Genomic DNA, 19,396 nt, shown 5'->3' with positions numbered 1-19,396 from the left:
GTACAGTGTAGACCTAAAGCTCTAAAACACCATCTAATAACATGAAAACCAGAATATGATTCTTCAATGGGAATCAAAACTATAAAGTGCACTTACAAACATCAATTTGTCAGATCTAACAAAATTAATAACCGCACTGTCATCATTGACAATAAAACAAACGATTTTCTGTCAAGAGCCTTGTAAACATTCCAACAACTTCCATCGAAATGATCTATCGCAGCTCAGTCTACCATTTTAGCGTGGTCCGAGGATTGAGCCGAGAACTCTCGCAGAGCGCCCGAGCTCCCGCGCGGCGCGCACCGCGGGGATGAAAAACTTCAATCTGTCAATCATTTTCTCAAGCGAAGAGTACGCGAAGCGATTCTAGCTTTACGATAGTGCCGCGGATCATCAATGGATAGTATTCAATTATCATCATCCCTTTATTTTCATTACTAGAACTTTTGCAAAAAAAGGAAAAATAGAAAAGTTGTATTTTTTACTGCTCTATTCACATACTGAATTTGAAAGATCTTCTATGTGGCGTTTTTTTGCAAACTTCAAAAAACTGATTTTTGTCCTGCCTTTGCGGGATTTTGGTCCAAGTGCTTGAGTGCAGCATAGGGTACAAAGTCCAAACACGCGTTTCCCGTAATTTTTGTATGAAGAGTTAGGTCTATACTGCGGTATGTCAATTCCAGACGTTTTCCAGACTTTCTTTCTAGACATTTCAGATCATTTCATCTGTTGCGCCCACGGGAAAGTTCCAATTTTTAATTAACGGGAAACCGGGGAAACCGGTTCGAAACGTGGATAAAAAACGTACGGAATGAAACCTGACAGAAGGTTTTCAACCAGATTTATGTTCATGTATAAATTAGGGAAGTTAGCTGAAGAAACAAAATCATTAAAAAAAAGTCGTAAAAAATACTTTCACTTTCATTTTCAATTTAATTTGAGAAACTCTTTACCTGATTTATACCCATTTCATTATGTTTCTCCATGCCAGTTTGATGACTGCCTAACACTCAAGCCTTTTGCACGAAAACATTTGCCAATTTTCCGACGACATGCTTTCACCGCGAAAGGCATGATAAAAAAAATTAAGATATTCATTTCTGAAATCGGTCGCGGGGGGCTGGCCGCCATTTTCTGAATACTGTAAATTTTAGAATGTGCGCATGTGTTTGTTCATATATCAACTTCGTACCCAAGTCTCCCTTAATAGGAAACTGCCGATTTTCTGGGGAGGGCTAAGTCTGAGTTTGCTAATTCTAAGAAATAAAGTACAGGGCCTTAAGTCACTGACCTTTATTTAGATGCTTTTAAACTTAAAAAAGTTCCAGAAAGTAATAAGAATTTATTTTTGGTATTCAATTCTCCCTTTGAGGTACACAGAAATAAAAAGTAGTTCAAAAATTACTAAGAAAATTTCACAGCCAGATGTAAAAGATCTTTCATGTAGACAGACCTTTAATCCATGGTCGAACTTCCTATGAACTTTATGATAGAAATACCTAAGTTTTCGCACTTTTTTCTTTTATGAAACATAAAGAGGACTAAATTTTAAGGAAGTGTATTATGTAAACTAAGCGATTCGTTAGTTAAGAAGTACAAGCTCGTCTAAAAGGTAAGATAATCCAATATGGCGGACACTGGAAAGGAAAATCAGAAATTTGATGACCAAACGATCAAGCTTTATGTTGGAGGCATAGATACATCATGGGACACAGAAAAGATTCAGAAAATTTTAGGAAACGATGGTATAAAAAGAGTCGATGTTGTCAAAAACTATGCCTTTGCAGTAAGTTTCAATATTATGATGCGATGAAAAAACGGGTTTGCTTATTATTTTATTTGACGCTCATGAAAATCTTCAATTTTAGGTCCAACTTTAACAAGCAATTGTTCTTTGTGTAGTTGAGCTATAAAATTAATTATTTTTGAGTAATCTGTAGCTTTCTTTTAGCTTTCCAACCATACATAATATGCAGGTGTAATATTCTACACTTTTGTCTAAAAATTCGTTCCAACAAGGCCATTTTTAGAAAAATTAGATCTGCGGGACACAAAAAATTTCACAACTCATCTTTGATTTCAAAGCGCTGCGGAGGAAAAAATGTTCAGACAGTGAAACTTTCCATATTTATCAGAAAATACCTGAGAAATCCAATGGTGCTACTATGCTCTGAAATTAATTCTTTCATTAAAGTTATTAATTTGTACTTTTTCATACTTTGGCAAACATTTTCAGCCTGAAAACAAGGAATAGAATTATAGAGAGTGGTACCACTGAAAAATTTGACCCTTTTTTAGCCTAAAACAGTTATTTATATGCCATGGGGAATTTTTCCTCCGCAGCGCTTTGATTACACAAAGATAGGTAAGTTCAGCAATTTTAACTTCCGCTTAATAACGTTTAATTGGTCAGCCTAAGCTGAGCATTCAAATAGGTAAAATTCAGTTCTTCCATCATCATAAGACGACAAAAAAAAAATCCGATTTTCCGATCTCACTTTTACTTCTAAACTTTCTTCCGATCGGGTTAACTTTTTGGGTACTTTTAGCGTGCGTTGTTTTTACAGATCATAATGTAGTTTCAAGATGGCGGCTCAAGCGATAGTCAGATGTGATAAGTCAGTGTTGTACAGTACCAAAGTATTTCCAGTGTAAATCTGTTGCAAGCTTCAATTTCTGTCATTTATTTTTTTAACTCGGCAAATCAAACACATGATTTTCATCAAGGGGATTCTTTTTCTACATCCTTTGAAGGTTTAAAGCCGTTTGCTCAAGTTTTTGTTTATGTTGAATTTTCTGATATATACTTTTTATTGCTGCTTTTTAATAGTTTTTGCAATAAAAACATATTTTTCTTGTTTGCCTCTAGGGGGATTGATGGTGTTATAATGTTATTTGGATTTGATAAAGTTTACAAAAGTACAGCTACTGTATAAATTTGATATAAAGACTGGATGCAATCGTGCTTTTTTGGACTTGGACGTGTTTGTGATAAAGTCGAATCGCTAAAAAATGTTTGGTTCCCGTCATTTCTACTTTAAAAAGTGGGAGTCGTTCGGCCGGTCAGTCGAAAATATTTTTCTGTTAAGAAGCAGCTATACGTCTTGTTGAAAGGGAATTCGTGTGGACTGATCCGAATTTTAAAATTGAGAAACCGTGGATAAACTGGTGTTTACGGTTTACTCTCCATTAGCATGCGGCTCTCTACTTCGATTTGAAAACTTTTAAACACAGAGCGTGCAGAGGTCGACAGTGGAAATCCAGCAAATGATGACATCACATCTCCTATTATTGGACTTGCAAAATTATGACAAATGGTCTTTGGAATTTGATCATTTATATTAATATTAATATATACAGTTCTTGTTGAAATTGATCAAACTATTTTTCACGCAGTTCCGGACGCAGATTGTGTTTTTCTAACCTTTTCTAACCTTGGCACACATTTTGACTGAATGATGGAATGGAATGAATGGCGATAACAGTTTATAGATATCTCTTATCAGACTTGCCGAAAGCGGGCTGCCGTCAAGTTACACAACATGCACACTCTCGCCACAACTTGCACAGCCATAACAAACAGATCAATCTGGTCTTCATTTAACATTGTTTTAAAGTTTAAAAAAACACTGCCAGTGCTTGGCACAGAAGAGAGGACTCCCAGTTGAAATTAATTCCTACACCGCTGCCCTGTTGAATTTATTTATTATGGTTGTGTGTTTATTCTGCCAAGGCGGTAAATCAATCGCCCAAATTCATAGACCAATCAAAAGCGAGTTTAAAGCAAAACGGGGGAAAAATGAGCTTCCCCGCATTGTTATGAATTTTAAGTTTTGCTTTCGATTATCATTTGCGACCAGCAAAGTCTTCAAGATGGTTGTGTGCATGTTGTGTAACTTGACGGTTACTAAACTACAAAATTTATTTACCCAGACTGGAGGGGCCATCCATATAGTATATACGTACACAGTGAAGGGGGGAGAGGGGTTCAGCAAAAGCGTACATCTATTGTTTAAACAAAGTCATTTCTATTGTTCTCTGCGTACAAGGGGGGAGGGGTGTCAAATATTTGGAAAATCTTTGCGTACATACTATATGGACAATGCTAAAGAGAAGTATACTTTAAGCTTCTCGTGGGGGGGGGGTTTGGAGGAGCTCTCAGGCTTGTTTTCGACCGCCTGAAGGCGGTTTTTTACCGTCGTGTTTTTGTTTTACGGAGTCGGGAGGTTGAAAGTTGAAATCGAAAGTGAAATCGTGCAGCTTAAGTTACCATCTTTAATTTTCATTTTTGGTGGCTGAATATTAGGGAGATAACCACGCAAATATCTAAGAGATATCCCGCGTGTACGGTGGCCCAGAGAGGTATGGGTGGATGGTACGGTGGCTTAGAAAGTTCAGCGTGTTAGCTAGGATGCAAGCGTTTTGATTTCAGAGGTAGTCTTTGTTTTTAGATGTACTTCTTGGAGTTATTATTTTGAATTATAACTTTTCTCGGTCCTCTGCAATTCTTTTTGGCATTGTTAGTTATATTGCATTTTACATGTGCTGGTTTTCACGAGGTTTTTCATTTTTTATGAAGTATCATACATGATTTGTGATGGATGTTGTTCTGTTGACTGCCAACAAAGTGTTAATTGCTCTGTAAAACAGCGGTCGCACCAGTTTGCTCTGAAGCAAACTGTGACCTAGTACATAATTTTAAATAAGTTATCAAATGTTTCACATTTTGTACATTATTCAACATATTTAGTCTACTCTGTTTCAGTGCATATCTTACATCTGTTAACCCACTTATCGACCGCCGAAGGCGGTTAATCGACCGCCTGAAGGCGGTTTTTTACCGTCGTGTTTTTGTTTACGGAGTTGGGAGGTTGAAAGTTGAAATCGAAAGTGAAATCATGCAGCTTAAGTTACCATCTTTAATTTTCATTTTTGGTGGCTGAATATTAGGGAGATAACCACGCAAATATTTAAGAGATATCCCGCGTGTACGGTGGCCCAGAGAGGTATCGGTGGATGGTACGGTGGCTTAGAAAGTTCAGCGTGTTAGCTAGGATGCAAGCGTTTTGATTTCAGAGGTAGTCTTTGTTTTTAGATGTACTTCTTGAAGTAATTATTTTGAATTTTAACTTTTCTCGGTCCTCTACAATTCTTTTTGGCATTGTTAGTTATATTGCATTTTTACATGTGCTGTTTTTCATTTTTTATGAAGTATCTATCATACATGATTTGTGATGGATGTTGTTCTGTTGACTGCTGATGAAGAAAGTGTTAATTGCTCTGTAAAACAGCGGTCGCACCAGTTTGCTCTGAAGCAAACTGTGACCTAGTTTCCCGAGCTGTATACGGGTAAAAAAGTTGGATTCAAAATTTGTCACAACTGTGCTATCCTTTTGAATATTTTAAAATTTGACTCGCCCATTCTGCACGTTTTGCAGAATTTTTTCGGTTAAAGGTTTGAGCAGCTGAGACAAATTTGAGATATTTGTAGAATCGCTTGTTTTCTGAAATGTGTGGCGTTTTACTACGGAGATAATAAAAGCATTTTTTCGGAGATAACGATGTTTATCATGAATAGATGAAAAACATGATGTGGCGCCCCGCTAGGGAGATAAATGTTAAGTAAATAAAAATACTTAAAGTATTTATCAGCTTCTGATTCAAACCACAAGTGATTAAACAACTCAAAATATACTATACTAGCTCATCAAATTCCCAGAACTTACAAGGCATCTTACACATGTTTTTTTATAAGCATACAAAAATCCGAAAACAGGCTCAGAGATGCTTAGGTCCAAAGCTTAATAAGGCTGAAAAAAGCTTGAGTGGATGCCTAAATCTAAAACACAAATTTAGGGAATTACTGAAATTCCAGCCAAAATCGGGAAAAAAACATTTTTCGTAGGCCCAAGTAATGTTTGCCATATGCTTAATTTTTCCCCATATCTGAGCCTAGATATGCTTATAAGTGCAATGCTTATAAAAAATATCCATATTTTCAAGTTAAATCACGCAAACGAGAGTGTCGAAGTAGATCATTGTCTAAACCGATGAATTCTTCATCAAATTTAAGGCGGTCGTTATCCAGTGATGTGAGCACTGTTCTAGTTAAAGCTATCTAGCTAAGCTCTATTGGCTGACCTTCCAGCCTCGGCTGGTTTATTGTTTTTTGCAATGCAATGCCTTCTTTTTCAAAAAAATGTCTTTTCTTTTCTTCCTTGAAGTGTTAGCAAGCCATTACAAAAAGAATTTGATAAAAGTCTGCAGTCAAAATGAAGATATCTGGAATATCTTGACTCAATACAATTGCTTGAATTTTCAATTTTTGCAGCATATGTCGGTTCCATTTTATATGCCATTTCTGGGCTAAATTGTCATCCTCAAATGTCTAAAAAGGTGCTATTTTAGCGGAACCAAAATCTCAATATCTCCGGAACCGCTTATCATTAGGAGGTGTATGACCCCTCATTTTTTTTTCTTTTTTGAAGCTCTACAAGATGAACTAGGTTTGATTGCCACCACAATAGTTTCAATTTGACCCTGGAATGGCTAATAGGACTTTACTTAAAACGTAACTCCTACCACCGTGTGAAGTCGGGTAACATAACTTGTGCATCAGTGGAGGGAAACTTACATAGCCCTCAAATGAATGACCTGGTTGGTCATTAAAATACAAAGTTAAATCAAAACAAAAATGGTAGAAATGAGTAGAGCTAGGGTAGGCCAGACCCGATCAATCGAACTTGTTGAACCAATCGACCAATCAAACTAATCGAACTCCATCGAACAATTAAAGTACGATTTAAAAGATTAATCAAACCTAATCGAACACTCACAATTTTTGAAGCAATAGCAGTTCAATTAGTTCAGTCAGTAAAAGCTTCAATTAGTTCGATGATATTAAATCCCTCGCTTGCAAAAAACTTTATCCTGGCACCACGCGTGTTCCAAAAGACAAAACAATGGAAATGCGTCAATCCGTTCAGCTGACCAAAATGACACAAAAATGACAAAATGAACTGTCAAGACATTCTAATATCTTTTTGTTTGGTAAAGCAACCAATGTCAAATAAAAAGTATCTTGACAAGGAATGAATAAGCTTTTCATATAGCCAAACAGAATTACCATAGCTTTTACCAAAAAAATTATATCAAAGATTCAATTTCAGCCATTTTCAGCCAAATCCAACTTTTGTTCTTGCTGGGGCTTCTTGAAAACTTATCCTGTCCATGTGTAAACATTCCCGTATGTTTGTTATGTACTTGACTACCTGTTGTCAAACCGAGATAAGACAGGGGTACTGCAATAAAAAGTTATGCAAGAAAACCCATGATTTCGACCTCAAAAGGTGACTTTCTTTACCAATAACTTTTGATAGAATTGTTCCCCTAATTTCCCCTTTTCAGTAGGTCTTCCTCTATCTTATATGCTTCAGAAAAACCAAAAACATTGCCCTAAAAGCTTAGCCTCGCAAAGTCCCAGCTAATAATATAACCCCCTGATTATATCTTTGTATTCTTATCCTATAAATATAACGGAACAGCCATTCTACGGAAATTGCTGTCACGTGACTTTTTCCTACCGCGTGATACAAATCGCGCATTTTCATTGGATGTTGAAAAATTATTTGTTATGTCACAAGAAGTTCCGACTTCACATTTTTAAAAAACAAAATGGCGAAAGGACGTTTTTTTATGATTATTGAAAGAATTCAGTTGATCTTAAGGTTTTAATTGCCATATGTACTAAAAGATTCTACAATGTTTGGGGAATTCAAATATCCAAAAGTTTTTCTATTTTTCATTGAAAAATGACCTACAGGCAATTTATTTGCTTAAGGTTTGTTTTTTCTTCGTGAATTTTCATTTTCAATCTTTCTTTAAAGATTTAATATTTTATCAATTATCTTGGGATTTTCAGGGTTTATTCTAGAACTATTTGGGAGTAGAGAGCTTTTTACAGATCTTAAAAAGGTTTACTAATTCTTTAGATACAGTCAAAAGTTTAGACATGTGTAAAACTTATTTCTCTGATCGAACATTGACACACGCATTTCCAAATTAGACACGCGTGGCACGCGATTGCCATTTCGACAATGCCCGGATATTTGTCCATCTGGAATAAAGTCCGTAGCCCCTCTGTTTCGTGCACGGCCAAGTGGCGGAATACTACTACTACGCAATTCTGGATACAAGGATACAAGGAAAGTATGTAATCTGTTATCAGAAATAATTTCCCCATTTACATTCCCAATAGACCTTTTTTCAAAGAGGCCACCCTGTTGAATAATTGAATAATTATGTAGTCCAGCAGAAAAAAAATGATAAAACCATGCATAATTATTAAATATGCATGATACAGTAATTATGCATGGCTCTATCATTGTTTTTATAGCTGAACTACATAATTATTCAACAGAACGTCCTCTTTGAAAAAGGTGGCGGAGCAGCACAAACTTGTAGAACAAAATTGGTTTATTGAACTAATCGAGCCTAAACCCATTGATCAAACTTAATCGAACACTCACAATTTTTAAAAAATCTTAGAGTTCCAATCTTTAATCGTTCGATGGAGTTCGATTAGTCGACTGTTCGATTGGTTCGACAAGTTCGATTGATCGGGTCCGGGGTAGGGCATCAACAGTCATTTTTGGGGCAAAGTCAAAAAAATTCAAGATGTAGTCTTTTTTATGAAAATTTAACCTATTGTAAAGCGTTCTGCACAATTTTTAAGGTTAGAAGTCCAAAATTGGCCGAACCCCTCTGGGGGTACCGTGAGAGTGGGTAACTTGCATCAGTGGAGGCTAATATGCATAGCTTCAAATGAATGACCTGTCTGGTCATTAAAATACAAAGTTAAATCAAAACAAAAATGGTAGAGTAGAACTGTGAGCGGAGCTGAATATAGCTTATTTTAGTGACCAGCCAGGCCATTCATTTCAGGGGTATGTATGTTAGCCTCCACTGATGGAAGTTTTCTGGCCTGTAAATATGCCAAAACTATTACAAATCTTATTTTTTTCATTTGCTGTACTAAATTTATGAAGAAACAACAAAATAATCATATTGGGTTGAAAATTGTGCCCATTGGAGCCTTAAACGAGCCGTTTTAAGCCAATTTTGGGTAAGCAAAATGCTTTTTAAGGCCAATTTTGCAAGTTCATAAACTTTAAACTGATTAAATTACATGTCTGAAATTTTTAGAATTAAAAGTCTTCAATAAAGTCTTTAAGCAAAATTAATTTCAAGTTTTTTCACTTTTTTCAAAAATTCATAATGGCATCTTCAAAAATCGCTTTTTAGCAAGAAAATATCATATTTATCAAAAAAATAGCATTTTTTAAGGCAACATTCTACAAACTGAGTTTAATGGTGACTGAAATTTTTTTTGCAGTAATAGTATTCTAGAGATACTCCAGGGAAATCAAAATTATTTGGGTCTGGGATGGGTGTATGTCCGCCATTATGGAAATAAAATCCTTGCTAAGAGCCATTTTTCAGGCAAAAACCCAAATTTGGACTGAAAAAATCTCTAAAATGACAATAGACAAGGGCTCAAATTTTCTTGCAGTGATAGTATTCTAGAAATACTGCAGGAAAATTAAAGTCATATCTGGGTTTGGGATTTGGGTATATCCCCCTTTTTGGAATTGAAATTCCTGCTAAATCGCAATATTTCAAGCAAAATCCCATTTTTGACTGAAAAAATCATTAAAATGGCAATAAACATGAACCTAAAATCTTTTTGCAGTGATAGCCTTTTGGAAATACTCCAGGGAAATCAAAATCCTTTAGGTTTAGGATAAGGGTATATCCGCCCTTATGGGATTGAAATTCCTGCTAAAACTGGCTAAAATGCAACATTTCGAGCAGAAACCCAATTTTTGACTAAAAACCTCTCTAGAATGGCAATAGTTTTGGGGCCAAAATCTTTTTGCAGTGATATTGTGCTGTAAATACTCCAGGGGTAAAAACTATTAGGTATAAGATGTTTCTGGGACAACAATTTTTGAATTGAAGCCAGTTTTAAAATGTATATAATATGTGACTTCCCAAGCAATTTGAAGTACCTGAAAATCAGGCCGGTCTTGGTCCGGTATTACGAGCGATCTAGTAGTGGTCAAATTTTTGTTTTAGATCGGCCTGCAGACCTTCTAGAAATGTAATCTCTAACGGTCCTGGCCGCTTCTAGACGCTCGTGGCCGCTCGTTAGACCAGTCCAGGCTGTTTGTTAGACCGGTCCAGGCCTCTAGTTGGTAATTTTTAAGAACGATAACATCAAAAAATTCTTCTTAAAAGGATGCCGACCGGGCGATCGGGCCGGTCTAGGACCGGACGTTTCGCAGCGGCAGCTCAATTAATTAGACACGTAATGGCCTTTTGGCAAATTTTTACCGGTCATTTACCGGCCCTTAAAAGACCGTCTAAAGACCGGTCCCATTTTCAGGCACTTTAAATCGCATATATCAAGCAAAAGAGCAATCTTTTTTTGACGGAATAAGTTTTGAGAATGGAAATGTATGTTGGCTATAAAGAATTGTCGAGTGGAATAGGATTTTTGCTATAATTTGTTTCAACTAGTATTTTTAAATTAAAGGATTGTAAATTCATATTCTTTGTTTAATGTTTAAATATTTAGTCAATTATGACGTATTGGATGGAAATATGTAGCATTTTAACAGAGATTTCATTTCCATAATGGTGGATGTAAACAAATCCCAGTCTCAAATGATTTTGTTTTCCCAGGAGAATTCACAGAATACTATCACTTCAAAGAAATTTAGGTCCATGTCTATTGCCATTTCAGAGCAGTTTTTAGTCAAAAATGGGGTTTTTGCTTGAAACGTTACATTTTAGCCGGTTTTAGCACATATTTCAATTCCATAATTGCGTATATACCCTTATCCTAGACCCAAAGAATTTTGATTTCCCTGGAGTATTTCCAGAAGGCTATCACTGCAAAAAGATTTTTGGTTCATGTTTATTGCCATTTTTAAGATTTTACAGTCAAAAATGGGACTTATGCCTGAAATATTGCGATTTAGCAGGAATTTCAATTCCACAATGGTGGATATACCCAAATCCCAAACCCAGATGATTTTGATTTTCCTGCAGTATTTCCAGAATACTATCACTGCAAGAAAATTCGGGCCCATGTCTATCGTCATTTTAGAGATTTTTCCAGTTCAAATTTGAGTTTTTGCCTGAAAAATAGCTCTTGGCAGGGATTTTATTTCCATAATGGCGGACATAGACCCATCCCAGACCCAAATGATTTTTATTTCCCTGGAGTATCTCCAGAATACTATCACTGCAAAAAAAATTTCAGTCACCATTTAAACTCAGTTTGTAGAATGTTGCCTTAAAAAATGCTAATTTTTGATAAATATGATATTTTCTTGCTAAAAAGCGAATTTTTGAAGACGCTATATGAATTTTTGAGCATTTTGCTACCCAAAATTGGCTTAAAACGGCTCGTTTAGGGCTCCAATGGGCACAATTTTCAACCCAATATGATTATTTTGTTGTTTCTTCATAAAGTTTAGTACAGCAAATGAAAAAAATAAGATTTGCCATAGTTTTGGCATATTTACAGGCCTGAAAAGGCCAGAACTGTAGTTCGAATCAGTACCCCCAATTGTTTTGGCCAGTTTTGGACTTCTGACCTTAAAAAAAATTGGGCAGAACGCCTCACAATGGGTTAAATTTTCAAAAAAAAACACTACATCTTGAATTTGACATTTGACGCCCCACCCTAGTAGAGCTAGAGCAGAGCTGCGTAGTTAATTTGTTTTGGATGGATGCAGCCAGACGTTACTAATCGATAAAATCGATTATCGATTAAAATCGTTACCTAATCTATAATTATTCGATTGATTAAATATCGATTAGATTAAAAACGATAATTGATAGATAATCGATACTCACAGTTTTTTAGGACTCAATTAAATTATCATCATAGATTTTCAATCGATAATATCGATTACAGTGTTAATAATTGATAATGTTGATTAATATCGGTATAATCGATACCTCGACCTTATCGATTTTTAATAGATAATATCGATGAAACTTGGATTAATATCTTATAATATTATAGCCTTTTTTTGACATATTTTTAAATTGACATTTTAGGTTTTTGAACATAACTTTTGAACCAATGAAGTAAAATTAAAAAGTAATACACCAAATTTCAAGTTAGGCTTTCCTCTGAATGATTCCGGAACAATCTTTGAAAAATGTCTTTTCTACTGGTACTGCCTACAATATCAAATCAAATAGGTAACTTATTTGTGGCACACCCGGTAGCTACATAAGCTATATTAGCCTGGGAATCCAAGCGTAAAATTTTGTTCACAGTCTAGTTCATGATATTTTTGCTGCTTGTTTAACGCTTGGGGCAGGTAACTCGCCTGCAGGGAGATTTTTCCCTGCAATGCAGGCTTGGCCTGATTGGCCAGCTTTCGGTGTATTACTTAGCAGTACTTTCACGCGCATTTTGATCATTTCGATGCGCGCGCATAATTTATGGAAAAAGCAGAAAAAAGGAAAACAAATGAAAATGAAAACAGATTAATTTAGAAACAAAATGGCTGTTGACTGGAAGTCTAAATACCTGTGGCTGATGTTTTGATGTGGTTTTTAGTAGTTTTGAAAGTCTTTAGAGCTTGTGAAAGAGTTTTTATGGTAAGTTGATTATGTGTGTACTTGCCTGGGTTTTCAAAGTTTAGACAAGTTTCAACAAGGGTTCACACACAGACTGTTTATAACATTCTGTGTCAGACTAATCTACCTGCACCAAGCTCCATAATCTTAGAACTTTTTGAGGTGAGGTATTTTTTGTCTTTTCTAAGATTATGAGCTTGGATTCCCAGGCTAAAGCTATATGGACATGTTTTTTAATTGTTTCGTTTTTGGCATTTTCAAAAAAGCTAAATTTTGATTGGGGTAACTTGGAGGTCCGAAATTTTCACAGGATGTTAGTAGGGATGATAGGACCCCAAAAAGTTCTTTTCCCAAAATTCTAGCTGTTGTAGGGGCCAGTTAGGAGCAAATTTTAGCATTTGTATGTGTTTCGCAAAATGATCTAAATCAGAGCTAAAAACCCAGGAAGTTGTCTATCTGACCAATGATTCTCATAGAGGGATGGCAATTAAAGCAGCCTATTGTTAAAAGGCCCACATTTTCTTATTGTGGGGCCCTTTTTAGAGCACTTTTTTAGCACCTATTTCCCCATTGACAATAAGTGCCAAAACACCATAGTAAAAGGCTTGATTGGATATAAGACTTCCATAACTTCTTTTGAAATAGTTGAATAATCAAGTTATTAACACCAATATAACACTTGAGCTGTTAATGGGCCTGTTTGGAGCTAAATTTAGCATTTTTCCACTAAAAATACTGCAGCAGAATTACTAGTATGTTTCTAAACACCTAATTAAAAGGCTGGAGTGGGTGTAAAACCTTCTTAACTTCCTTTGAAGTAATTTAATAATCAAGTTATTAACACCAATAAAACATTTGAGCTGTTAAAGGGCCCGTTTGGAGCTTAATTTAGCATTTTCCACTGGAAATACTGCAATTTATTCTGCTTCTCTTACTAAAATTAACTTTACACCTAGTCTAATTTTTGCTAAATTCAGCTCATTTGAGACCTAGGAACATAAAATAACCTCATGAAGTTCTGTTCAATTGTGTATCAAACATTAATGATAACTTATTTGATGTTCAAAACCTTTTCAGGGTCCAGAATCGAGCAAATATTTAACATTTTCCGTTAAAATGCTAAAATACTGCTCGCTTTTGGTCCATTTAACTATGACAAAGATCACAGAAAAGTCTTTTTAAGCTTCGTGAATGATCCAAGCATCAAATAGCGCCTAAATGAGCTATGAAATAACAATAACCTTCGGGTTTTCAAATAATAGCATAAAGACATGGCCTTCAAGAACTCTAAGTCCAGTCAATGCTAAATTTTTGCTCATAAAAGGACCCTGGAATGCTTTATATCGGCCAAATTTGGTTTTTCTAACTTTTTGAATGCCTCAAGTATGCATAATATCAATATCATAGTTCTTTTGTGTTTATCTTAACTGTGCTGGTGGATCAAAAAAAAGCCACACCCAATGCTAAAAACATGCTCATAATGGGACCATACAACCATTTTTAATGATTGCTTATGTTGGTATATTGATCTTATAAGGTATAAAAAGGCATGTGCAAAGTATTAGAGTCATAGCAGAAAAATTGAGAGAGATACAAGCCTCTAAATCCAAATGCTAAGTATTTGCTCCTACTAAAATGCTAAGTATTGGCTCATTTTTGGACCGCACTTTGTTGAAGCATAAGTCATGACAGATTTAAGCTTTAGAAAAAATTCTTTTAAATTTTTAAAGTCCATCTTTTCCACGCAACCATCACCAGGGCATAATTTTAGTTCATTCATTATATTAGAAATGAATGATGATTTCCCAAGACCCCTAAAAACGAAACAATTAAAAAACATGTCCATATATTCTTGATATGCCTAAATCATTTTTCTAGTGGAAACACCCTAAAAAAGCCGAGATTTGACCCCTCTCTGTTACTATAAATAGAAACAGAGGTCAAAAACTTTTTTGGGTGCTTCAAACTTATTTTTCAAATTCAAAACCTATGCCATTTGAAAGCCCTTAAATCATAAGAGAAAAAATGAGGGCTCGTTTACCTGGCAAAAAGTTTTAGTTCGTGAGATATATCAATTTGAAGCTCGAATTTTAGAGGTTGTAAAAAAGGCAATTATACAATATTAAAATTTAAGTTTTGTAGTTAAGAGAACCCAAAACCCAACTTTGTAGGTTTTAAGGGGTATGTGGTTTTAAGGGGTATCCATTGGTAGAGGTAATTTTAAATTTGAATGATTTCTGAATAAACTCCCACAAAGTCTTCAATACTGAGAAAATTGTCATGCTCTTAGCATTGTAAGACATCACTCTCTTAGCATACTACGGCCTCTTAGTACATTAAATTGGTCTAATGTTGACATCCCTCTTCTGATTTGGACATCTTTCTTTAAAGATAGGTCTTAGTATACTCTGTTGTCTTAGTATACTACGGTTAAACCCAATTGCACCCACACATACAAACCTTGGAAGGAAGAAATTTAAATCATATACCATATAACATTGGTACTGGAGGAGAAAATTCTAGAAATGCAGGCATAGACTTAGAAGGTCTGGTCTAACATATGAGCCAACCTTTTCCCTTTCTTTTTATTTAGTTTGTCGTGAACAAAGAAAAAGCTGACAACATTATAACACAATACAGTGGCACCAATATTGATGGGTGTAGGATTAATATACAGGTATGAATACTCTGGGGAAAGGCTTAACCTTCTTAAATTACATGTTGTTTTTTTTATAAGCAAGTGTATGTCCCTTGGTCAGGCTCGTGTATGCTTAAGTTCTCAAAGCATCCAGGCATAGTTTATGCTTATTATATGCTTAAGAATCATGCTTATGATTCACCCCCGAGCCAAGTTTTTAATGAAATTTCAGAAATTTTGTAAAAATTTGTTCAGATTTTGGGAGCAGTGGAATGTAGCTAGCCGTGGAATGTCTTATTTATTACTTGACCTACCAAACCTTTTTTAAACAGATAAAAATGACCACTTGAAAAATATTTTAGGCTGACATATATGCTCATGTTATGCTTAGGAATTCTGCAAATCTGAGCCTTCATAATGCTTATAAGCGTTATGCTTATAAAAAAAAAACATGTATCTATTGGTAGACTTTTCTAAAGGTGCTATAATTTGTTCATTCTTTCGGCAAATTCCTCAGCAAATCCCCATCCACAGTAATAGCCAAAAGAATTTCACTAACAGTGAAGGTGTCACCACTTCAGAAGGTGATATGATTAGATAATTCTTTTATCAAAATCCTTAGCAAATCACATTAAAGAGCCAAAAGAATTTGACTTACAGTGTCATTTTATAACTTTTTTTTTTAACTAAAGTCTCATTGCTTAGCAGGAAAGGTCATTTGTAAGTAAATGAATGAAAGCACTGACCATTTCTTTTAAATCCAAAATTGAAATTTTTACTGGTATATACCAGAATCTTTTGTTAAACATCTCAGGGGAGGGAACCCAGTATTTCGGATTTAAAAGGGAGAAGATAGATTTCAGGGAGGGGGGGGGCTAAAGTTCTTTCTATTCAACCAAGACCATCATAATAGATTCATATTTCTAGAAGAGTTCTTTTGTTGTTTTTTTATTCAGATTTCAAAGAACAAACAGAATCTACCAGATAGTGAAAACCTTTGCTTTGAGTGTGGAAAACCCGGTCACTGGTAAGCTCTTACGTTTATTTTTATGTACATTTTGTGTGATTTTTGTGCTGGTTTGTTCACTTTCTCCTTAGTTTTGTTTCTACTTTTTCTCTAGCCTTATTTTAAACTAAATACTATTATTGTTTACTTCTTTGTCTTTTTAGGGCTAAAGAATGCCAACTAAGAATGTAAGTTTATCTAGCTCGTTGATTATGGTTATCCTCCACTCTCTACTCTTAGCTTCCACTTGTTAATTTTTCGAAAATTTTCCAACCCCCGGACCTTCTTAGGACCCCCCCCCGTCTATTTTAAATTCTTAAGAATATTTTCAGCTGTCAAAGAGAAGGCCCCTTATTTTGCTCTGAATAGCCTGATTTTAGCCTATATTTACCTTTTTTGGGGTTTTCAGAAGTACAACTTCCAACCCCCGGCAATTAGTCCCCCCTGTTTATTTGGAACCTAAGAGTACCCTTGGTGATGTTCTATTACACCGAGAAGAGAACTTCGGTTGTCTAAATTGGGTTTGTTACCCATTTCCTGTCATAAGTGTCATAACGATAGTTGGTTCAAAAAATGGTATAATCATTCAGTATCTTGAATGAACCAGCTATTAAACTAATGCTTGAAACGAAAATATCACCAACAGAACTTTTGATTGCAATCTGAAAAGATGAAAATATATTTTATTGAGCGATTTCTCTTTTATTTTATTAGTGATCGTTATGCACGCCTTGATAGACCTCCACCCAGAGGTGGCTTTCGTGGTAGAGGCCGTGGGCGTGGGGATTATGGTGGCCGTGGTGGTTATGGTGGCCGAGGTGGTTATGGTGGCCGAGGAGACTATGGTGGCCGGGGTGACTATGGTGGCCGAGGTGACTATGGTGGCCGAGGAGACTATGGTGGCCGAGGTGGAGGAAGAGGAAGAGGTGACTACAGCCGTGACACCTACCAGAGGGATCCTTACGCCAGAGACCCGTATCTTCCGAGGGACCCTTATGCAAGAGATCCATACCCGAGAGACCAACACAGAGATTCTTATGGAAGGGACCCTTACTCAAAAAGTGGATACAGGGAACGCAGCCCGCCAAGAACATATGATTATTCAAGGTATACCTCCCATCCCCATAAAAAACGTTAGGAAAAGTTACACCTATGCAGAAACCATGAGATGGCTGCAAATATACCACTTTTTTATATATCTTTTTGAAGGGGGTACAAATACTACGCAGGGCTGAATAATAGTTCAGTTGACTTGTATTATTCAATGTTAATACTATGAAACCATTGCCTGTACTGAGAGTATTATTCTTCCTTATAGAGCACCTGCATCTGACCCATATGCTGCTGAAAGAAGACGTTTAGCTTACGGGGACTCCACCCCTTCTAGTAGCTCCGCTCCGTATGCTACTCAAAGTAAACGGGCTGATCCTTATGCTAGTGGTCAAAGCCAACGAAGTGACCCCTATGCCAGCCAGCGAAGTGACCCCTCTGCTAGCCAGAGAGGTGATCCCTATGCTAGCCAAAGAAGTGATCCCTATGCTAGCCAAAGAAGTGACCCCTATTCAAAGGAACGATCTGCTCCCTACGCCAGCCAAACGACTGACCCTTATGCTACAAGCAGACCAGTACAAAGTCAGCAAGTTGCTTCTGCGCCGTACGCCACACAAAGTCAAGCATCGACTGCAACTTACGCTACGCAAAGTTACGCTGCCACTCCATCTTATGCTACACCTGCACGTACCGCATCCTATTCCTCTTATCCAGCTCAGACCCAATCAAGCTCCGCATATGCAACTCAAAGTTATGCAAGCTCCTCATATGCCACTCAAAGTTATGCAAGCTCTTCATATGCAACTCAAAGTTATGCAAGCTCTTATCCTGCTCAAAGTCAATCGAGTGCCGCGCCTTACGCCACTCAAAGCCAAAACGGTGGAGCTCGTTATGCAACTCAAAGTTATGCTCAATATGCAGCAGACTCACCGACAAAGAGTTTGCCTTATCAGCAATCCACTAGTGTTTCTTCTGCTTCCTATGGCACCTCAGCTTCAGCATACAGTGCACAACCTGCGGCTGCTACTCCTGGCTCTGCATCAGCTGGCTACAGTTACAGTTACCGCTAGATACCAGGTTTGATCCTTTCTAAATTGTTTTCACAACTTTTTTTTATCGTCACAATTTTGTTGCTATACGTTTTATTTCTTCTACAGTTTGAAGTTTTCGCTTTTTTGTTTTGTCCGAGAAAAAGTGAAAATTGTTCCACTTTTTTAGTAGTTGAATGAGAATGGGATATCCAGAACCTCTAATTCATGATATGCACCACTGGAGAGTCTTCTGAGAAGTTATTTAAAATTTTCCACCCAATACGTCACTTAAACAATAGAATTTTTGAAAATTCTTGGAAGCCTCTTAAGTGGTGTATATCCATGAATTAAATGTACTTTTTCAATGAGAAAGGGAGATCGATTCACTGAGGTTTTCAATCGTTTCTTTAGGTCGAATGCGTGATTCAAATCCAAGCTCTTACGAAGGAAAATCGAGTCGTGTCGAGTCGTGTCGTATGTCGTATGTCGGGTATTATCGGAAATTTATCGCGGAATATCAAGGCTTTACTTACGTTCGACGGGAAAAAGACAAAAAATAACAACAGATAGTACAAATAAATTAAGGACGACGGACTTTCTTTTTTATTTCGAACTCGACGTATCGTTTTATCGCTTTTTTTACTCGCGTATCACTTTTCGTGGTGCATATATGTGATTTATTACTGAAATACTTTTTACCTCTTATATGAAAATCATGTTCTAATTGTTATGTGTCTACGTAGATGTCCCAAAAAAAGCGGAAATATTTTTATAAAAAGTCGAAACTCATTATCTAAAATGAGCTAAATAATTGAAATAAGAGTACAATTCTTTGTTCAATCAATAGATATTCAATTCCCAAGATGGTTGAATAGGTTATTGAGATTGAAATATTTAGTATACAAGTCATTAAATTGAGAATAAATTATGAGAATTTGTCTTCATATAAAAATGTGTCCGCTTTTCTTTTGGGACACAATGGGTATTTGATGTATCGAAACATTT

General features: G+C 36.1%; 2 protein-coding genes across 2 annotated transcripts in view; one reads left to right on the top strand and one right to left on the bottom strand.

Moving 5' to 3' along the window:
- The window catches only part of LOC136802618 (chromatin-remodeling ATPase INO80-like), a 29,037-nt gene extending 27,892 nt beyond the window's left edge, over positions 1-1,145 (bottom strand). Inside the window, exon 1 of the mRNA XM_067059370.1 lies at positions 954-1,145. Within this exon, the coding sequence (XP_066915471.1) occupies positions 954-986 (33 nt within the window). The 5' untranslated portion in view covers positions 987-1,145. The remainder of the gene's footprint in view (positions 1-953) is intronic.
- A 425-nt stretch (positions 1,146-1,570) lies between these two features.
- On the top strand, positions 1,571-19,104 carry LOC136802617 (RNA-binding protein 14-like). The gene is made up of 7 exons (XM_067059369.1): positions 1,571-1,786; positions 15,260-15,343; positions 16,261-16,331; positions 16,475-16,498; positions 17,025-17,417; positions 17,629-18,437; positions 18,803-19,104. The coding sequence occupies exons 1-6, from the start codon at positions 1,628-1,630 to the stop codon at positions 18,428-18,430; spliced, it is 1,533 nt and encodes a 510-aa protein (XP_066915470.1). The 5' UTR covers positions 1,571-1,627; the 3' UTR covers positions 18,431-18,437; positions 18,803-19,104.
- The last annotated feature ends 292 nt before the right edge of the window (positions 19,105-19,396 follow it).

Source organism: Clytia hemisphaerica, unplaced genomic scaffold (assembly GCF_902728285.1).
Source record: "Clytia hemisphaerica strain Z4C2 unplaced genomic scaffold, Clytia hemisphaerica genome assembly, whole genome shotgun sequence".
Classification (NCBI taxonomy): Eukaryota; Metazoa; Cnidaria; class Hydrozoa; order Leptothecata; family Clytiidae; genus Clytia; species Clytia hemisphaerica.
The sequence above is the reverse complement of the archived record's forward strand: the minus strand, read 5'-3'. Positions and strand labels throughout refer to the sequence as shown.